The sequence below is a fragment of the Parasteatoda tepidariorum genome, chromosome 4, assembly GCF_982258835.1.
Source record: "Parasteatoda tepidariorum strain Cologne lab strain chromosome 4, Ptep-v5.0, whole genome shotgun sequence".
NCBI lineage: Eukaryota > Metazoa > Arthropoda > Arachnida > Araneae > Theridiidae > Parasteatoda > Parasteatoda tepidariorum.
In genome coordinates, this window is record NC_141758.1 from 11,451,358 (window position 1) to 11,471,215 (window position 19,858).

General features: G+C 37.1%; 3 protein-coding genes across 3 annotated transcripts; all 3 read left to right on the forward strand.

The window, feature by feature from the left end:
• Nucleotides 1-2,819: 2,819 nt before the first annotated feature.
• LOC147810686 (uncharacterized) lies at nucleotides 2,820-8,057 on the forward strand. Its single transcript, XM_087160475.1, has one exon. The coding sequence runs from the start codon at nucleotides 2,820-2,822 to the stop codon at nucleotides 8,055-8,057; it is 5,238 nt and encodes a 1,745-aa protein (XP_087016601.1).
• A 556-nt stretch (nucleotides 8,058-8,613) lies between these two features.
• Nucleotides 8,614-13,851, forward strand: LOC147810687 (uncharacterized). Its single transcript, XM_087160476.1, has one exon. It carries the CDS (start codon nucleotides 8,614-8,616, stop codon nucleotides 13,849-13,851), a length of 5,238 nt encoding a protein of 1,745 aa, XP_087016602.1.
• Nucleotides 13,852-14,407: 556 nt separating this feature from the next.
• On the forward strand, nucleotides 14,408-19,645 carry LOC147810688 (uncharacterized). The gene has a single exon (XM_087160477.1). It carries the CDS (start codon nucleotides 14,408-14,410, stop codon nucleotides 19,643-19,645), a length of 5,238 nt encoding a protein of 1,745 aa, XP_087016603.1.
• Nucleotides 19,646-19,858: the final 213 nt, after the last annotated feature.

Below are 19,858 nucleotides of genomic sequence, written 5' to 3' on the forward strand. Positions count from 1 at the left end.
ATGTAAATACATTTTCTAAATGGTTTAAAGAATTATATATTTTAAAAGATGTAATATTGTCTCGATATATGTTAATGAATGATACGTCTGAACTACATGTTTTTGTGGATGCTTCCAAGGGGGCCTATGCAGCGTGCGTCTTTGTAAGATCGGTACTGAATTCAGAAGTTAAAATAAATTTAGTTCGAGCGAAGTCCTAGAGTAGCGCCCTTAAAACCTCTAAGCATTCCTCGCTTAGAATTAATGGCTTGTTTGTATCGGTTCTAGACTTGCGAAATCTATTATTAAGGCTCTCAATTTGCCAGGCTCAAAAGTTACATTTTGGACGGATTCCACTACTGCTCTTTGGTGGATAAAAGAACAGGGAAATTGGTCTGTTTTTGTAGAAAATCGAATTAAAGAAATTCGAGAGTTGACGCGAGGTCAGATATGGAAACATGTTCCGGGAAAATTGAATATTGCCGATTTGTTATCGCGTGGGTGTTCCGCGAAGCAGATGCTTCGTTCTCGTTGGTGGGAAGGCCCTTTGTGGTTAAAGGAAAGACCTGAGAACTGGCCCATTGGAGACAAACTCTGTTCATCCGCAGAAATAGAGTTAGAAAGAAGGAAAACGAAAATAATAAATATTGATCTTTCGAAAGACGCACCCCCTTGGCATCGAAATAATTTTTCCAGTTATGATAAAATGATAAGAGTAATGGCATGGGTATATAGATTTATAAAAACCTGTAAAGGTGTAACAATTAAGACCTCTGAACTTTTGCCGTCTGAAATTGAAAATTCTGAGAAAAATTTAATTCGTCTAGTTCAAAGCTATTATTTGTCTAATATTAGATCTTCAAATTTTATTGAGACGGTCATTGACGATGCAGGTATTATGAGAGTAAAAACGAAAATACTTCACCGAGATGATGATAAATCCTTCCTGTACCCTATACTCTTACCAGAAAAATGTGAATTTTCTAAGCTACTAATTAGAAATGTACATAACAAAAATTGTCATGCGGGGATTCAAATGATGCAATGCTTGTTAAGAGAAAGATTTTGGATAATTAGGGCTAGGAAAGCTATTAAAAATGTCTTATTCAATTGTATTACTTGCAAACGATTTAAGGTCAAGGCTTTGTCGAGCGAACCAACACCTCTGCCACCAGACCGAGTTACGGATAGTGCACCTTTCGAAATTGTTGGAATTGATTTGGCTGGGCCTTTGTTTTTAAAAAATGGAGAAAAGGTGTGGATCGCATTGTTCACTTGCGCGGTGTACCGTGCCATTCACCTAGAACTAGTTAATTCCCTCTCTTCAGATGCTTTTCTCCTGGCACTTCGTCGGTTTATCGCCAGACGCGGTCGACCTAGAACGATTTATAGCGATAATGGTACTAATTTTCGGGGTGCATCTAATGATCTTTCAAAACTAAATTGGACTAAAATTTTAAAAGAGACTGACAAAATTCTTTGGAAATTCATCCCTCCAACTGCCGCTTGGTGGGGCGGCTGGTGGGAGAGGCTGGTTCGTACGGTAAAGGAACTGTTAAAACGCACTTTGGGTAAATCTGTATTATCCTATGAAGAACTGTATACTTTAACTTGTGATTGTGAATCCATAATAAATTGTAGGCCCTTAACCTATGTATCAGAAGATCCGCAGGAGTTGATCCCTCTCACACCTGCCATGTTTCTTATCGAGAACCGGAGTTCCAATGTTGAGGATATTGATGAATTAAATTCATTAAGTCTTAATAAAAGAATAAAATATAGAAGTAAGTTATTAAAAGACCTACGACAGCGCTTTAGGAAGGAATATCTTGGACAGCTGGTGCAGAAACACAATGAGAAACGATCTCGTGAGCCCTGTGTAGGAGAAATAGTCTTGATAGGAGATGATAATAAAAAACGGTTATTTTGGCCCTTGGCTAAAATTATTGAGTTGATTCCAGGACGTGATGGGAAGATTCGCACTGTTAAACTTAAGACCCAGAATGGTTCAATTTTACGTCCAATTCAACGTATCTTCCCACTAGAAATTCAGGCAGATGAAATGAGCATTACTGTAGATAAGAAACATGGTGTAGAGGAATCGAATTCTGGCGCTGAATGTAAAATCAAAGGTGGCTCAGCACCTGATGAGACCATAATGCAGCGATATACTTCCTCTGGAAGATGTGTAAGATCTCCCAAAAGACTTGATTTGTTTAATAATGTATTTTATGAGCTTGAGACTCGCTCTGAGTCTCAACGGGGGGAGGATGTTGTGAAATGAAGTGCAGTGAGGAAAGTGTTGGCGAGGCGCGCCTCTGCGCTTGGCGTCAGATTTTTGTCATTCAATGTTATGAATCCGTCGGAGAAGCAGCTCTGACCAAGGAGCTGTTTGTTTTGTTGAATAAATGTTCGTTTTGTATTTAGAAGGCCTATGTGTCACTTTTATTTCCAATGCACCCAGCATCTGGTAGATGCAGCCCATGAACGATCTGGAATTTCTCCTTCGGTTTCTAACATAAATGGTACCCTCGGCGGGACACGGGTGCTTTTTGGAATGGATTTCGAAATGAAATTAGATTAGGACTGAATTAAAATTGACTTTTGTTATGATCTTGACTTTCGATTTTATTAGAATGTTGAACTGATTTTTCTTATGATCTTGAATTTTGATTTGATAGAAATTTGATTTGAATTTTGAACTGATTTTTCCTGATTGATTTTTTGAACTGATTGATCTTGAATTTCGATTTTGATGAATTTTGAACTTACGTTACTGAAAATTTGATTTGTGAACTTTCAAACTGTGAATCTGAACTAGTTTGGATTTCGAATTGAAAATGGAATTAAATGCTTTGAAAACACAACGAAAAGGACTGCGAATTGCCTTCACTCACACCGTGAAGAAAATCGAAACGGAATTAGACAAAGAAGTAAGAGATTTAAAGGCTCTATCGATTTTAAAGGTTCAACTTAATGATAAGTTCCAAAGACTTGAAGTTTGTCAAAATGCTATATCAGAGCAGCTTTTGCAGAATGAAACAACAGAAAATGCATATAATGAAGATTTTGAAGAGTCTGAGAATTACCGAGACACGTTCTTAGAACGATGTGCTCAAATAAACTCGGAAGAACAACTCTCTGTGCTGCCGACTGACAAGGAAACGAGAAAATTTAAACTCCCAAAAATAGAACTGAAAAAATTCTCAGGTGAAGCTAAAGATTACCTTACATTTTGGAGTCAGTTCCAGAAAATTCATGATGATAAATATATTGCAGACGAAGATAAAATGCAGTACTTGCTGCAATCTATGGAACCGAAATCGAAAGCTGAACGTCTGATACTTAGTTTTCCTGCAACGGCAGCTAATTATTCTAAGGCTATCGAACAGCTGAAAGAGCGTTTTGGACGCGAGGATTTGCTGGTACAAATATATGTACGTGATTTGTTAAATTTAGTTATGAAGAACGCAGCAACCGGAAGAGCAAAAACTGATTTACCCTCCCTCTATGACGAACTGGAAGGCAAATTGAGGTCCTTAGAAAGCTTGGGAAGAACACAAGAAAAGTATGGAGATTTTTTGACGCCGTTGGTAGAAAGTTGCCTACCAGAAGAAGTATTGGTGGCGTGGGAGAGGAGCCGTAACCACGACTCCACTGAAAAAGGTGACCGTTCTTTGGAACAGTTGATGAATTTCCTTCGGCAAGAAGTGAAAGGCGAAGAGATGGTCTTGCTAGCAAGAACTGGTTTTGATCCCCACCCGAGTCACCGTAATAAAAACCCTCGAATAGAGCAGGTAAGATTAGCCGATTCGGCTACCGCGGCGTCCCTAGTTAACAGCAGCATCGCTAGTAATGCAGGTAAGCGAAATTGTATTTTCTGTGATAAATCCCATCCCAGTGAAAAATGTTTTTCCGCGAAGAAAATGTCATTAATCGAGAAGCAACAAATATTACTGAAAAAGGGTGCTTGTTTTTCATGTTTGAAAAAGGCTAATCATATAAGTAAATTTTGTGATGAAAAAAATAATTTAAAATGTTCTAATTGTAATTATAATCATTTTGATATAATGTGTTCCAAATTAAAAAATAATGACCAAAAAAGTATTTCTAAAGAAAGTTCTCTTTCTAATAGCAGCCAAAGTGAAACTGTTTATTTGCAAACTCTTTGCGTTTTAATTCGAAGTCAAGGTCGTGAGAAAATTATTCGATGCGCAATTGACACTGGTAGCCAAAGCAGTTACGTTAGTGAAAATATTATACGTCTACTTAAGGCGTGGCCTCTTCGAAAGGAGACAGTGATTCATGCACTGTTCGGGGGGAATGAAACGAAACCAAAACAACATGAAGTATTTTCAATTGAAGTGAGTAATTTGAGGCGAACTTTTGTTTGTTGTTTTGAAGTTCTCTCGGAGGAAATGATTTGCGGTTTTATTCCAAAAATCGAGGATAGAGAGATATTGAATGAATTAAAAGAAAAGGAAATAGATTTTTCAGATTCTTTCATAAAAGAATCAAAGATTGATCTTTTAATCGGATCAGATGTTATAGGAAAATTATTAACCGGAAATTCAGTGGAATTACAGTCGGGTTTGACAGCTATCGAAACTAAATTGGGATGGACGGTTTTTGGGAAACGAAACTCGGGGGAAAGGAATATTTTAAAGACTTTGTCAATGCATTCTATAAAAGTACCTGTAAATAAATTATGGGAGCTTGAAACTTTAGGAATATCTGATCCAAACCAAACTGAGAAGAAGGAAACCGAACTCGATTTAAATGATTTTAATAAAAACTTGAAAATTCTCCCCGATGGGAGGTATGAAGTCGAATTACCTTGGAAATATAACTCGGCCAATTTACCCACTAATAAGGAATTAGTTTGGAAGAGACATGAAAGAATGATAAATAGATTGAGTTGCGGGGAATTTTTTACTGATTATCAGAAGGTGTTTGAGGAGTGGGAAAATTTGAACATTATCGAGCGCGTGCCCGATTTTGAATTGAGAAAAGAATGTCACTATTTATACCATAGACCAGTAATTAAACTCGAGAGTCTTACTACTAAAGTTCGTCCCGTGTTCGATGCTTCTGCTGCTGAGAAAGGAAAACCTTCTTTAAATGAATGTTTATTAAAGGGAATTAATCTCATTGAATTAATACCTGATATTATTGATAGATTTAGAATGTATCCAATAGGAATAAGTGGTGATATAGAAAAGGCATTTTTAATGTTATCAATTGCACCTAAGGACAGAGACTTTCTTAGGTTTTTCTTCCCGTCTAATGACGGACCACAGATTTATAGACACTGTAGGGTTGTGTTTGGGATTTCTGCCAGCCCTTTTTTACTAAATGCTTCTATAATGCATCTTTTGGAGAATTCTCCTCCTCAGTATAGTGATGTAGCTCAAAAACTGAAAAGTGCATTCTATGTAGATAACTGTATTTCTGGTGTTTTTCATAAAGATGAACAAGATTGTTTTATTGAACATGCTAAACTTATTATGTCAAATGGATGTTTTAACTTGCGTAGTTTTGAAAGTAATGTGGCTGGTAAAAATGTTGATAAACATTCAGGGGATACTTCAGTTTTGGGGATAATTTGGAATTTGGACAATGACACTCTAAGATGTTGTACGGATATTGACGCATTAACATGCGATACGAAAATTACAAAAAGATTAATTTTGGGCATTGTACAGACTATTTTTGATCCCATTGGTTTGTTGACGCCAGCTACATTGCTTCCGAAACTCTTATTACAAGAATTGTGGAAGTTAAAAATTGGTTGGGACGATGAATTACCTACGAATGATGTAAATACATTTTCTAAATGGTTTAAAGAATTATATATTTTAAAAGATGTAATATTGTCTCGATATATGTTAATGAATGATACGTCTGAACTACATGTTTTTGTGGATGCTTCCAAGGGGGCCTATGCAGCGTGCGTCTTTGTAAGATCGGTACTGAATTCAGAAGTTAAAATAAATTTAGTTCGAGCGAAGTCTAGAGTAGCGCCCTTAAAACCTCTAAGCATTCCTCGCTTAGAATTAATGGCTTGTTGTATCGGTTCTAGACTTGCGAAATCTATTATTAAGGCTCTCAATTTGCCAGGCTCAAAAGTTACATTTTGGACGGATTCCACTACTGCTCTTTGGTGGATAAAAGAACAGGGAAATTGGTCTGTTTTTGTAGAAAATCGAATTAAAGAAATTCGAGAGTTGACGCGAGGTCAGATATGGAAACATGTTCCGGGAAAATTGAATATTGCCGATTTGTTATCGCGTGGGTGTTCCGCGAAGCAGATGCTTCGTTCTCGTTGGTGGGAAGGCCCTTTGTGGTTAAAGGAAAGACCTGAGAACTGGCCCATTGGAGACAAACTCTGTTCATCCGCAGAAATAGAGTTAGAAAGAAGGAAAACGAAAATAATAAATATTGATCTTTCGAAAGACGCACCCCCTTGGCATCGAAATAATTTTTCCAGTTATGATAAAATGATAAGAGTAATGGCATGGGTATATAGATTTATAAAAACCTGTAAAGGTGTAACAATTAAGACCTCTGAACTTTTGCCGTCTGAAATTGAAAATTCTGAGAAAAATTTAATTCGTCTAGTTCAAAGCTATTATTTGTCTAATATTAGATCTTCAAATTTTATTGAGACGGTCATTGACGATGCAGGTATTATGAGAGTAAAAACGAAAATACTTCACCGAGATGATGATAAATCCTTCCTGTACCCTATACTCTTACCAGAAAAATGTGAATTTTCTAAGCTACTAATTAGAAATGTACATAACAAAAATTGTCATGCGGGGATTCAAATGATGCAATGCTTGTTAAGAGAAAGATTTTGGATAATTAGGGCTAGGAAAGCTATTAAAAATGTCTTATTCAATTGTATTACTTGCAAACGATTTAAGGTCAAGGCTTTGTCGAGCGAACCAACACCTCTGCCACCAGACCGAGTTACGGATAGTGCACCTTTCGAAATTGTTGGAATTGATTTGGCTGGGCCTTTGTTTTTAAAAAATGGAGAAAAGGTGTGGATCGCATTGTTCACTTGCGCGGTGTACCGTGCCATTCACCTAGAACTAGTTAATTCCCTCTCTTCAGATGCTTTTCTCCTGGCACTTCGTCGGTTTATCGCCAGACGCGGTCGACCTAGAACGATTTATAGCGATAATGGTACTAATTTTCGGGGTGCATCTAATGATCTTTCAAAACTAAATTGGACTAAAATTTTAAAAGAGACTGACAAAATTCTTTGGAAATTCATCCCTCCAACTGCCGCTTGGTGGGGCGGCTGGTGGGAGAGGCTGGTTCGTACGGTAAAGGAACTGTTAAAACGCACTTTGGGTAAATCTGTATTATCCTATGAAGAACTGTATACTTTAACTTGTGATTGTGAATCCATAATAAATTGTAGGCCCTTAACCTATGTATCAGAAGATCCGCAGGAGTTGATCCCTCTCACACCTGCCATGTTTCTTATCGAGAACCGGAGTTCCAATGTTGAGGATATTGATGAATTAAATTCATTAAGTCTTAATAAAAGAATAAAATATAGAAGTAAGTTATTAAAAGACCTACGACAGCGCTTTAGGAAGGAATATCTTGGACAGCTGGTGCAGAAACACAATGAGAAACGATCTCGTGAGCCCTGTGTAGGAGAAATAGTCTTGATAGGAGATGATAATAAAAAACGGTTATTTTGGCCCTTGGCTAAAATTATTGAGTTGATTCCAGGACGTGATGGGAAGATTCGCACTGTTAAACTTAAGACCCAGAATGGTTCAATTTTACGTCCAATTCAACGTATCTTCCCACTAGAAATTCAGGCAGATGAAATGAGCATTACTGTAGATAAGAAACATGGTGTAGAGGAATCGAATTCTGGCGCTGAATGTAAAATCAAAGGTGGCTCAGCACCTGATGAGACCATAATGCAGCGATATACTTCCTCTGGAAGATGTGTAAGATCTCCCAAAAGACTTGATTTGTTTAATAATGTATTTTATGAGCTTGAGACTCGCTCTGAGTCTCAACGGGGGGAGGATGTTGTGAAATGAAGTGCAGTGAGGAAAGTGTTGGCGAGGCGCGCCTCTGCGCTTGGCGTCAGATTTTTGTCATTCAATGTTATGAATCCGTCGGAGAAGCAGCTCTGACCAAGGAGCTGTTTGTTTTGTTGAATAAATGTTCGTTTTGTATTTAGAAGGCCTATGTGTCACTTTTATTTCCAATGCACCCAGCATCTGGTAGATGCAGCCCATGAACGATCTGGAATTTCTCCTTCGGTTTCTAACATAAATGGTACCCTCGGCGGGACACGGGTGCTTTTTGGAATGGATTTCGAAATGAAATTAGATTAGGACTGAATTAAAATTGACTTTTGTTATGATCTTGACTTTCGATTTTATTAGAATGTTGAACTGATTTTTCTTATGATCTTGAATTTTGATTTGATAGAAATTTGATTTGAATTTTGAACTGATTTTTCCTGATTGATTTTTTGAACTGATTGATCTTGAATTTCGATTTTGATGAATTTTGAACTTACGTTACTGAAAATTTGATTTGTGAACTTTCAAACTGTGAATCTGAACTAGTTTGGATTTCGAATTGAAAATGGAATTAAATGCTTTGAAAACACAACGAAAAGGACTGCGAATTGCCTTCACTCACACCGTGAAGAAAATCGAAACGGAATTAGACAAAGAAGTAAGAGATTTAAAGGCTCTATCGATTTTAAAGGTTCAACTTAATGATAAGTTCCAAAGACTTGAAGTTTGTCAAAATGCTATATCAGAGCAGCTTTTGCAGAATGAAACAACAGAAAATGCATATAATGAAGATTTTGAAGAGTCTGAGAATTACCGAGACACGTTCTTAGAACGATGTGCTCAAATAAACTCGGAAGAACAACTCTCTGTGCTGCCGACTGACAAGGAAACGAGAAAATTTAAACTCCCAAAAATAGAACTGAAAAAATTCTCAGGTGAAGCTAAAGATTACCTTACATTTTGGAGTCAGTTCCAGAAAATTCATGATGATAAATATATTGCAGACGAAGATAAAATGCAGTACTTGCTGCAATCTATGGAACCGAAATCGAAAGCTGAACGTCTGATACTTAGTTTTCCTGCAACGGCAGCTAATTATTCTAAGGCTATCGAACAGCTGAAAGAGCGTTTTGGACGCGAGGATTTGCTGGTACAAATATATGTACGTGATTTGTTAAATTTAGTTATGAAGAACGCAGCAACCGGAAGAGCAAAAACTGATTTACCCTCCCTCTATGACGAACTGGAAGGCAAATTGAGGTCCTTAGAAAGCTTGGGAAGAACACAAGAAAAGTATGGAGATTTTTTGACGCCGTTGGTAGAAAGTTGCCTACCAGAAGAAGTATTGGTGGCGTGGGAGAGGAGCCGTAACCACGACTCCACTGAAAAAGGTGACCGTTCTTTGGAACAGTTGATGAATTTCCTTCGGCAAGAAGTGAAAGGCGAAGAGATGGTCTTGCTAGCAAGAACTGGTTTTGATCCCCACCCGAGTCACCGTAATAAAAACCCTCGAATAGAGCAGGTAAGATTAGCCGATTCGGCTACCGCGGCGTCCCTAGTTAACAGCAGCATCGCTAGTAATGCAGGTAAGCGAAATTGTATTTTCTGTGATAAATCCCATCCCAGTGAAAAATGTTTTTCCGCGAAGAAAATGTCATTAATCGAGAAGCAACAAATATTACTGAAAAAGGGTGCTTGTTTTTCATGTTTGAAAAAGGCTAATCATATAAGTAAATTTTGTGATGAAAAAAATAATTTAAAATGTTCTAATTGTAATTATAATCATTTTGATATAATGTGTTCCAAATTAAAAAATAATGACCAAAAAAGTATTTCTAAAGAAAGTTCTCTTTCTAATAGCAGCCAAAGTGAAACTGTTTATTTGCAAACTCTTTGCGTTTTAATTCGAAGTCAAGGTCGTGAGAAAATTATTCGATGCGCAATTGACACTGGTAGCCAAAGCAGTTACGTTAGTGAAAATATTATACGTCTACTTAAGGCGTGGCCTCTTCGAAAGGAGACAGTGATTCATGCACTGTTCGGGGGGAATGAAACGAAACCAAAACAACATGAAGTATTTTCAATTGAAGTGAGTAATTTGAGGCGAACTTTTGTTTGTTGTTTTGAAGTTCTCTCGGAGGAAATGATTTGCGGTTTTATTCCAAAAATCGAGGATAGAGAGATATTGAATGAATTAAAAGAAAAGGAAATAGATTTTTCAGATTCTTTCATAAAAGAATCAAAGATTGATCTTTTAATCGGATCAGATGTTATAGGAAAATTATTAACCGGAAATTCAGTGGAATTACAGTCGGGTTTGACAGCTATCGAAACTAAATTGGGATGGACGGTTTTTGGGAAACGAAACTCGGGGGAAAGGAATATTTTAAAGACTTTGTCAATGCATTCTATAAAAGTACCTGTAAATAAATTATGGGAGCTTGAAACTTTAGGAATATCTGATCCAAACCAAACTGAGAAGAAGGAAACCGAACTCGATTTAAATGATTTTAATAAAAACTTGAAAATTCTCCCCGATGGGAGGTATGAAGTCGAATTACCTTGGAAATATAACTCGGCCAATTTACCCACTAATAAGGAATTAGTTTGGAAGAGACATGAAAGAATGATAAATAGATTGAGTTGCGGGGAATTTTTTACTGATTATCAGAAGGTGTTTGAGGAGTGGGAAAATTTGAACATTATCGAGCGCGTGCCCGATTTTGAATTGAGAAAAGAATGTCACTATTTATACCATAGACCAGTAATTAAACTCGAGAGTCTTACTACTAAAGTTCGTCCCGTGTTCGATGCTTCTGCTGCTGAGAAAGGAAAACCTTCTTTAAATGAATGTTTATTAAAGGGAATTAATCTCATTGAATTAATACCTGATATTATTGATAGATTTAGAATGTATCCAATAGGAATAAGTGGTGATATAGAAAAGGCATTTTTAATGTTATCAATTGCACCTAAGGACAGAGACTTTCTTAGGTTTTTCTTCCCGTCTAATGACGGACCACAGATTTATAGACACTGTAGGGTTGTGTTTGGGATTTCTGCCAGCCCTTTTTTACTAAATGCTTCTATAATGCATCTTTTGGAGAATTCTCCTCCTCAGTATAGTGATGTAGCTCAAAAACTGAAAAGTGCATTCTATGTAGATAACTGTATTTCTGGTGTTTTTCATAAAGATGAACAAGATTGTTTTATTGAACATGCTAAACTTATTATGTCAAATGGATGTTTTAACTTGCGTAGTTTTGAAAGTAATGTGGCTGGTAAAAATGTTGATAAACATTCAGGGGATACTTCAGTTTTGGGGATAATTTGGAATTTGGACAATGACACTCTAAGATGTTGTACGGATATTGACGCATTAACATGCGATACGAAAATTACAAAAAGATTAATTTTGGGCATTGTACAGACTATTTTTGATCCCATTGGTTTGTTGACGCCAGCTACATTGCTTCCGAAACTCTTATTACAAGAATTGTGGAAGTTAAAAATTGGTTGGGACGATGAATTACCTACGAATGATGTAAATACATTTTCTAAATGGTTTAAAGAATTATATATTTTAAAAGATGTAATATTGTCTCGATATATGTTAATGAATGATACGTCTGAACTACATGTTTTTGTGGATGCTTCCAAGGGGGCCTATGCAGCGTGCGTCTTTGTAAGATCGGTACTGAATTCAGAAGTTAAAATAAATTTAGTTCGAGCGAAGTCTAGAGTAGCGCCCTTAAAACCTCTAAGCATTCCTCGCTTAGAATTAATGGCTTGTTGTATCGGTTCTAGACTTGCGAAATCTATTATTAAGGCTCTCAATTTGCCAGGCTCAAAAGTTACATTTTGGACGGATTCCACTACTGCTCTTTGGTGGATAAAAGAACAGGGAAATTGGTCTGTTTTTGTAGAAAATCGAATTAAAGAAATTCGAGAGTTGACGCGAGGTCAGATATGGAAACATGTTCCGGGAAAATTGAATATTGCCGATTTGTTATCGCGTGGGTGTTCCGCGAAGCAGATGCTTCGTTCTCGTTGGTGGGAAGGCCCTTTGTGGTTAAAGGAAAGACCTGAGAACTGGCCCATTGGAGACAAACTCTGTTCATCCGCAGAAATAGAGTTAGAAAGAAGGAAAACGAAAATAATAAATATTGATCTTTCGAAAGACGCACCCCCTTGGCATCGAAATAATTTTTCCAGTTATGATAAAATGATAAGAGTAATGGCATGGGTATATAGATTTATAAAAACCTGTAAAGGTGTAACAATTAAGACCTCTGAACTTTTGCCGTCTGAAATTGAAAATTCTGAGAAAAATTTAATTCGTCTAGTTCAAAGCTATTATTTGTCTAATATTAGATCTTCAAATTTTATTGAGACGGTCATTGACGATGCAGGTATTATGAGAGTAAAAACGAAAATACTTCACCGAGATGATGATAAATCCTTCCTGTACCCTATACTCTTACCAGAAAAATGTGAATTTTCTAAGCTACTAATTAGAAATGTACATAACAAAAATTGTCATGCGGGGATTCAAATGATGCAATGCTTGTTAAGAGAAAGATTTTGGATAATTAGGGCTAGGAAAGCTATTAAAAATGTCTTATTCAATTGTATTACTTGCAAACGATTTAAGGTCAAGGCTTTGTCGAGCGAACCAACACCTCTGCCACCAGACCGAGTTACGGATAGTGCACCTTTCGAAATTGTTGGAATTGATTTGGCTGGGCCTTTGTTTTTAAAAAATGGAGAAAAGGTGTGGATCGCATTGTTCACTTGCGCGGTGTACCGTGCCATTCACCTAGAACTAGTTAATTCCCTCTCTTCAGATGCTTTTCTCCTGGCACTTCGTCGGTTTATCGCCAGACGCGGTCGACCTAGAACGATTTATAGCGATAATGGTACTAATTTTCGGGGTGCATCTAATGATCTTTCAAAACTAAATTGGACTAAAATTTTAAAAGAGACTGACAAAATTCTTTGGAAATTCATCCCTCCAACTGCCGCTTGGTGGGGCGGCTGGTGGGAGAGGCTGGTTCGTACGGTAAAGGAACTGTTAAAACGCACTTTGGGTAAATCTGTATTATCCTATGAAGAACTGTATACTTTAACTTGTGATTGTGAATCCATAATAAATTGTAGGCCCTTAACCTATGTATCAGAAGATCCGCAGGAGTTGATCCCTCTCACACCTGCCATGTTTCTTATCGAGAACCGGAGTTCCAATGTTGAGGATATTGATGAATTAAATTCATTAAGTCTTAATAAAAGAATAAAATATAGAAGTAAGTTATTAAAAGACCTACGACAGCGCTTTAGGAAGGAATATCTTGGACAGCTGGTGCAGAAACACAATGAGAAACGATCTCGTGAGCCCTGTGTAGGAGAAATAGTCTTGATAGGAGATGATAATAAAAAACGGTTATTTTGGCCCTTGGCTAAAATTATTGAGTTGATTCCAGGACGTGATGGGAAGATTCGCACTGTTAAACTTAAGACCCAGAATGGTTCAATTTTACGTCCAATTCAACGTATCTTCCCACTAGAAATTCAGGCAGATGAAATGAGCATTACTGTAGATAAGAAACATGGTGTAGAGGAATCGAATTCTGGCGCTGAATGTAAAATCAAAGGTGGCTCAGCACCTGATGAGACCATAATGCAGCGATATACTTCCTCTGGAAGATGTGTAAGATCTCCCAAAAGACTTGATTTGTTTAATAATGTATTTTATGAGCTTGAGACTCGCTCTGAGTCTCAACGGGGGGAGGATGTTGTGAAATGAAGTGCAGTGAGGAAAGTGTTGGCGAGGCGCGCCTCTGCGCTTGGCGTCAGATTTTTGTCATTCAATGTTATGAATCCGTCGGAGAAGCAGCTCTGACCAAGGAGCTGTTTGTTTTGTTGAATAAATGTTCGTTTTGTATTTAGAAGGCCTATGTGTCACTTTTATTTCCAATGCACCCAGCATCTGGTAGATGCAGCCCATGAACGATCTGGAATTTCTCCTTCGGTTTCTAACATAAATGGTACCCTCGGCGGGACACGGGTGCTTTTTGGAATGGATTTCGAAATGAAATTAGATTAGGACTGAATTAAAATTGACTTTTGTTATGATCTTGACTTTCGATTTTATTAGAATGTTGAACTGATTTTTCTTATGATCTTGAATTTTGATTTGATAGAAATTTGATTTGAATTTTGAACTGATTTTTCCTGATTGATTTTTTGAACTGATTGATCTTGAATTTCGATTTTGATGAATTTTGAACTTACGTTACTGAAAATTTGATTTGTGAACTTTCAAACTGTGAATCTGAACTAGTTTGGATTTCGAATTGAAAATGGAATTAAATGCTTTGAAAACACAACGAAAAGGACTGCGAATTGCCTTCACTCACACCGTGAAGAAAATCGAAACGGAATTAGACAAAGAAGTAAGAGATTTAAAGGCTCTATCGATTTTAAAGGTTCAACTTAATGATAAGTTCCAAAGACTTGAAGTTTGTCAAAATGCTATATCAGAGCAGCTTTTGCAGAATGAAACAACAGAAAATGCATATAATGAAGATTTTGAAGAGTCTGAGAATTACCGAGACACGTTCTTAGAACGATGTGCTCAAATAAACTCGGAAGAACAACTCTCTGTGCTGCCGACTGACAAGGAAACGAGAAAATTTAAACTCCCAAAAATAGAACTGAAAAAATTCTCAGGTGAAGCTAAAGATTACCTTACATTTTGGAGTCAGTTCCAGAAAATTCATGATGATAAATATATTGCAGACGAAGATAAAATGCAGTACTTGCTGCAATCTATGGAACCGAAATCGAAAGCTGAACGTCTGATACTTAGTTTTCCTGCAACGGCAGCTAATTATTCTAAGGCTATCGAACAGCTGAAAGAGCGTTTTGGACGCGAGGATTTGCTGGTACAAATATATGTACGTGATTTGTTAAATTTAGTTATGAAGAACGCAGCAACCGGAAGAGCAAAAACTGATTTACCCTCCCTCTATGACGAACTGGAAGGCAAATTGAGGTCCTTAGAAAGCTTGGGAAGAACACAAGAAAAGTATGGAGATTTTTTGACGCCGTTGGTAGAAAGTTGCCTACCAGAAGAAGTATTGGTGGCGTGGGAGAGGAGCCGTAACCACGACTCCACTGAAAAAGGTGACCGTTCTTTGGAACAGTTGATGAATTTCCTTCGGCAAGAAGTGAAAGGCGAAGAGATGGTCTTGCTAGCAAGAACTGGTTTTGATCCCCACCCGAGTCACCGTAATAAAAACCCTCGAATAGAGCAGGTAAGATTAGCCGATTCGGCTACCGCGGCGTCCCTAGTTAACAGCAGCATCGCTAGTAATGCAGGTAAGCGAAATTGTATTTTCTGTGATAAATCCCATCCCAGTGAAAAATGTTTTTCCGCGAAGAAAATGTCATTAATCGAGAAGCAACAAATATTACTGAAAAAGGGTGCTTGTTTTTCATGTTTGAAAAAGGCTAATCATATAAGTAAATTTTGTGATGAAAAAAATAATTTAAAATGTTCTAATTGTAATTATAATCATTTTGATATAATGTGTTCCAAATTAAAAAATAATGACCAAAAAAGTATTTCTAAAGAAAGTTCTCTTTCTAATAGCAGCCAAAGTGAAACTGTTTATTTGCAAACTCTTTGCGTTTTAATTCGAAGTCAAGGTCGTGAGAAAATTATTCGATGCGCAATTGACACTGGTAGCCAAAGCAGTTACGTTAGTGAAAATATTATACGTCTACTTAAGGCGTGGCCTCTTCGAAAGGAGACAGTGATTCATGCACTGTTCGGGGGGAATGAAACGAAACCAAAACAACATGAAGTATTTTCAATTGAAGTGAGTAATTTGAGGCGAACTTTTGTTTGTTGTTTTGAAGTTCTCTCGGAGGAAATGATTTGCGGTTTTATTCCAAAAATCGAGGATAGAGAGATATTGAATGAATTAAAAGAAAAGGAAATAGATTTTTCAGATTCTTTCATAAAAGAATCAAAGATTGATCTTTTAATCGGATCAGATGTTATAGGAAAATTATTAACCGGAAATTCAGTGGAATTACAGTCGGGTTTGACAGCTATCGAAACTAAATTGGGATGGACGGTTTTTGGGAAACGAAACTCGGGGGAAAGGAATATTTTAAAGACTTTGTCAATGCATTCTATAAAAGTACCTGTAAATAAATTATGGGAGCTTGAAACTTTAGGAATATCTGATCCAAACCAAACTGAGAAGAAGGAAACCGAACTCGATTTAAATGATTTTAATAAAAACTTGAAAATTCTCCCCGATGGGAGGTATGAAGTCGAATTACCTTGGAAATATAACTCGGCCAATTTACCCACTAATAAGGAATTAGTTTGGAAGAGACATGAAAGAATGATAAATAGATTGAGTTGCGGGGAATTTTTTACTGATTATCAGAAGGTGTTTGAGGAGTGGGAAAATTTGAACATTATCGAGCGCGTGCCCGATTTTGAATTGAGAAAAGAATGTCACTATTTATACCATAGACCAGTAATTAAACTCGAGAGTCTTACTACTAAAGTTCGTCCCGTGTTCGATGCTTCTGCTGCTGAGAAAGGAAAACCTTCTTTAAATGAATGTTTATTAAAGGGAATTAATCTCATTGAATTAATACCTGATATTATTGATAGATTTAGAATGTATCCAATAGGAATAAGTGGTGATATAGAAAAGGCATTTTTAATGTTATCAATTGCACCTAAGGACAGAGACTTTCTTAGGTTTTTCTTCCCGTCTAATGACGGACCACAGATTTATAGACACTGTAGGGTTGTGTTTGGGATTTCTGCCAGCCCTTTTTTACTAAATGCTTCTATAATGCATCTTTTGGAGAATTCTCCTCCTCAGTATAGTGATGTAGCTCAAAAACTGAAAAGTGCATTCTATGTAGATAACTGTATTTCTGGTGTTTTTCATAAAGATGAACAAGATTGTTTTATTGAACATGCTAAACTTATTATGTCAAATGGATGTTTTAACTTGCGTAGTTTTGAAAGTAATGTGGCTGGTAAAAATGTTGATAAACATTCAGGGGATACTTCAGTTTTGGGGATAATTTGGAATTTGGACAATGACACTCTAAGATGTTGTACGGATATTGACGCATTAACATGCGATACGAAAATTACAAAAAGATTAATTTTGGGCATTGTACAGACTATTTTTGATCCCATTGGTTTGTTGACGCCAGCTACATTGCTTCCGAAACTCTTATTACAAGAATTGTGGAAGTTAAAAATTGGTTGGGACGATGAATTACCTACGAATGATGTAAATACATTTTCTAAATGGTTTAAAGAATTATATATTTTAAAAGATGTAATATTGTCTCGATATATGTTAATGAATGATACGTCTGAACTACATGTTTTTGTGGATGCTTCCAAGGGGGCCTATGCAGCGTGCGTCTTTGTAAGATCGGTACTGAATTCAGAAGTTAAAATAAATTTAGTTCGAGCGAAGTCTAGAGTAGCGCCCTTAAAACCTCTAAGCATTCCTCGCTTAGAATTAATGGCTTGTTGTATCGGTTCTAGACTTGCGAAATCTATTATTAAGGCTCTCAATTTGCCAGGCTCAAAAGTTACATTTTGGACGGATTCCACTACTGCTCTTTGGTGGATAAAAGAACAGGGAAATTGGTCTGTTTTTGTAGAAAATCGAATTAAAGAAATTCGAGAGTTGACGCGAGGTCAGATATGGAAACATGTTCCGGGAAAATTGAATATTGCCGATTTGTTATCGCGTGGGTGTTCCGCGAAGCAGATGCTTCGTTCTCGTTGGTGGGAAGGCCCTTTGTGGTTAAAGGAAAGACCTGAGAACTGGCCCATTGGAGACAAACTCTGTTCATCCGCAGAAATAGAGTTAGAAAGAAGGAAAACGAAAATAATAAATATTGATCTTTCGAAAGACGCACCCCCTTGGCATCGAAATAATTTTTCCAGTTATGATAAAATGATAAGAGTAATGGCATGGGTATATAGATTTATAAAAACCTGTAAAGGTGTAACAATTAAGACCTCTGAACTTTTGCCGTCTGAAATTGAAAATTCTGAGAAAAATTTAATTCGTCTAGTTCAAAGCTATTATTTGTCTAATATTAGATCTTCAAATTTTATTGAGACGGTCATTGACGATGCAGGTATTATGAGAGTAAAAACGAAAATACTTCACCGAGATGATGATAAATCCTTCCTGTACCCTATACTCTTACCAGAAAAATGTGAATTTTCTAAGCTACTAATTAGAAATGTACATAACAAAAATTGTCATGCGGGGATTCAAATGATGCAATGCTTGTTAAGAGAAAGATTTTGGATAATTAGGGCTAGGAAAGCTATTAAAAATGTCTTATTCAATTGTATTACTTGCAAACGATTTAAGGTCAAGGCTTTGTCGAGCGAACCAACACCTCTGCCACCAGACCGAGTTACGGATAGTGCACCTTTCGAAATTGTTGGAATTGATTTGGCTGGGCCTTTGTTTTTAAAAAATGGAGAAAAGGTGTGGATCGCATTGTTCACTTGCGCGGTGTACCGTGCCATTCACCTAGAACTAGTTAATTCCCTCTCTTCAGATGCTTTTCTCCTGGCACTTCGTCGGTTTATCGCCAGACGCGGTCGACCTAGAACGATTTATAGCGATAATGGTACTAATTTTCGGGGTGCATCTAATGATCTTTCAAAACTAAATTGGACTAAAATTTTAAAAGAGACTGACAAAATTCTTTGGAAATTCATCCCTCCAACTGCCGCTTGGTGGGGCGGCTGGTGGGAGAGGCTGGTTCGTACGGTAAAGGAACTGTTAAAACGCACTTTGGGTAAATCTGTATTATCCTATGAAGAACTGTATACTTTAACTTGTGATTGTGAATCCATAATAAATTGTAGGCCCTTAACCTATGTATCAGAAGATCCGCAGGAGTTGATCCCTCTCACACCTGCCATGTTTCTTATCGAGAACCGGAGTTCCAATGTTGAGGATATTGATGAATTAAATTCATTAAGTCTTAATAAAAGAATAAAATATAGAAGTAAGTTATTAAAAGACCTACGACAGCGCTTTAGGAAGGAATATCTTGGACAGCTGGTGCAGAAACACAATGAGAAACGATCTCGTGAGCCCTGTGTAGGAGAAATAGTCTTGATAGGAGATGATAATAAAAAACGGTTATTTTGGCCCTTGGCTAAAATTATTGAGTTGATTCCAGGACGTGATGGGAAGATTCGCACTGTTAAACTTAAGACCCAGAATGGTTCAATTTTACGTCCAATTCAACGTATCTTCCCACTAGAAATTCAGGCAGATGAAATGAGCATTACTGTAGATAAGAAACATGGTGTAGAGGAATCGAATTCTGGCGCTGAATGTAAAATCAAAGGTGGCTCAGCACCTGATGAGACCATAATGCAGCGATATACTTCCTCTGGAAGATGTGTAAGATCTCCCAAAAGACTTGATTTGTTTAATAATGTATTTTATGAGCTTGAGACTCGCTCTGAGTCTCAACGGGGGGAGGATGTTGTGAAATGAAGTGCAGTGAGGAAAGTGTTGGCGAGGCGCGCCTCTGCGCTTGGCGTCAGATTTTTGTCATTCAATGTTATGAATCCGTCGGAGAAGCAGCTCTGACCAAGGAGCTGTTTGTTTTGTTGAATAAATGTTCGTTTTGTATTTAGAAGGCCTATGTGTCACTTTTATTTCCAATGCACCCAGCATCTGGTAGATGCAGCCCATGAACGATCTGGA

What these genes read in the sequence shown, in the direction of transcription:
- LOC147810687 (XM_087160476.1), top strand. Translation starts at nt 8,614, where the DNA reads ATGGAATTAAATGCTTTGAAAACACAACGAAAAGGACTGCGAATTGCC.
- LOC147810686 (XM_087160475.1), top strand. Translation starts at nt 2,820, where the DNA reads ATGGAATTAAATGCTTTGAAAACACAACGAAAAGGACTGCGAATTGCC.
- LOC147810688 (XM_087160477.1), top strand. Translation starts at nt 14,408, where the DNA reads ATGGAATTAAATGCTTTGAAAACACAACGAAAAGGACTGCGAATTGCC.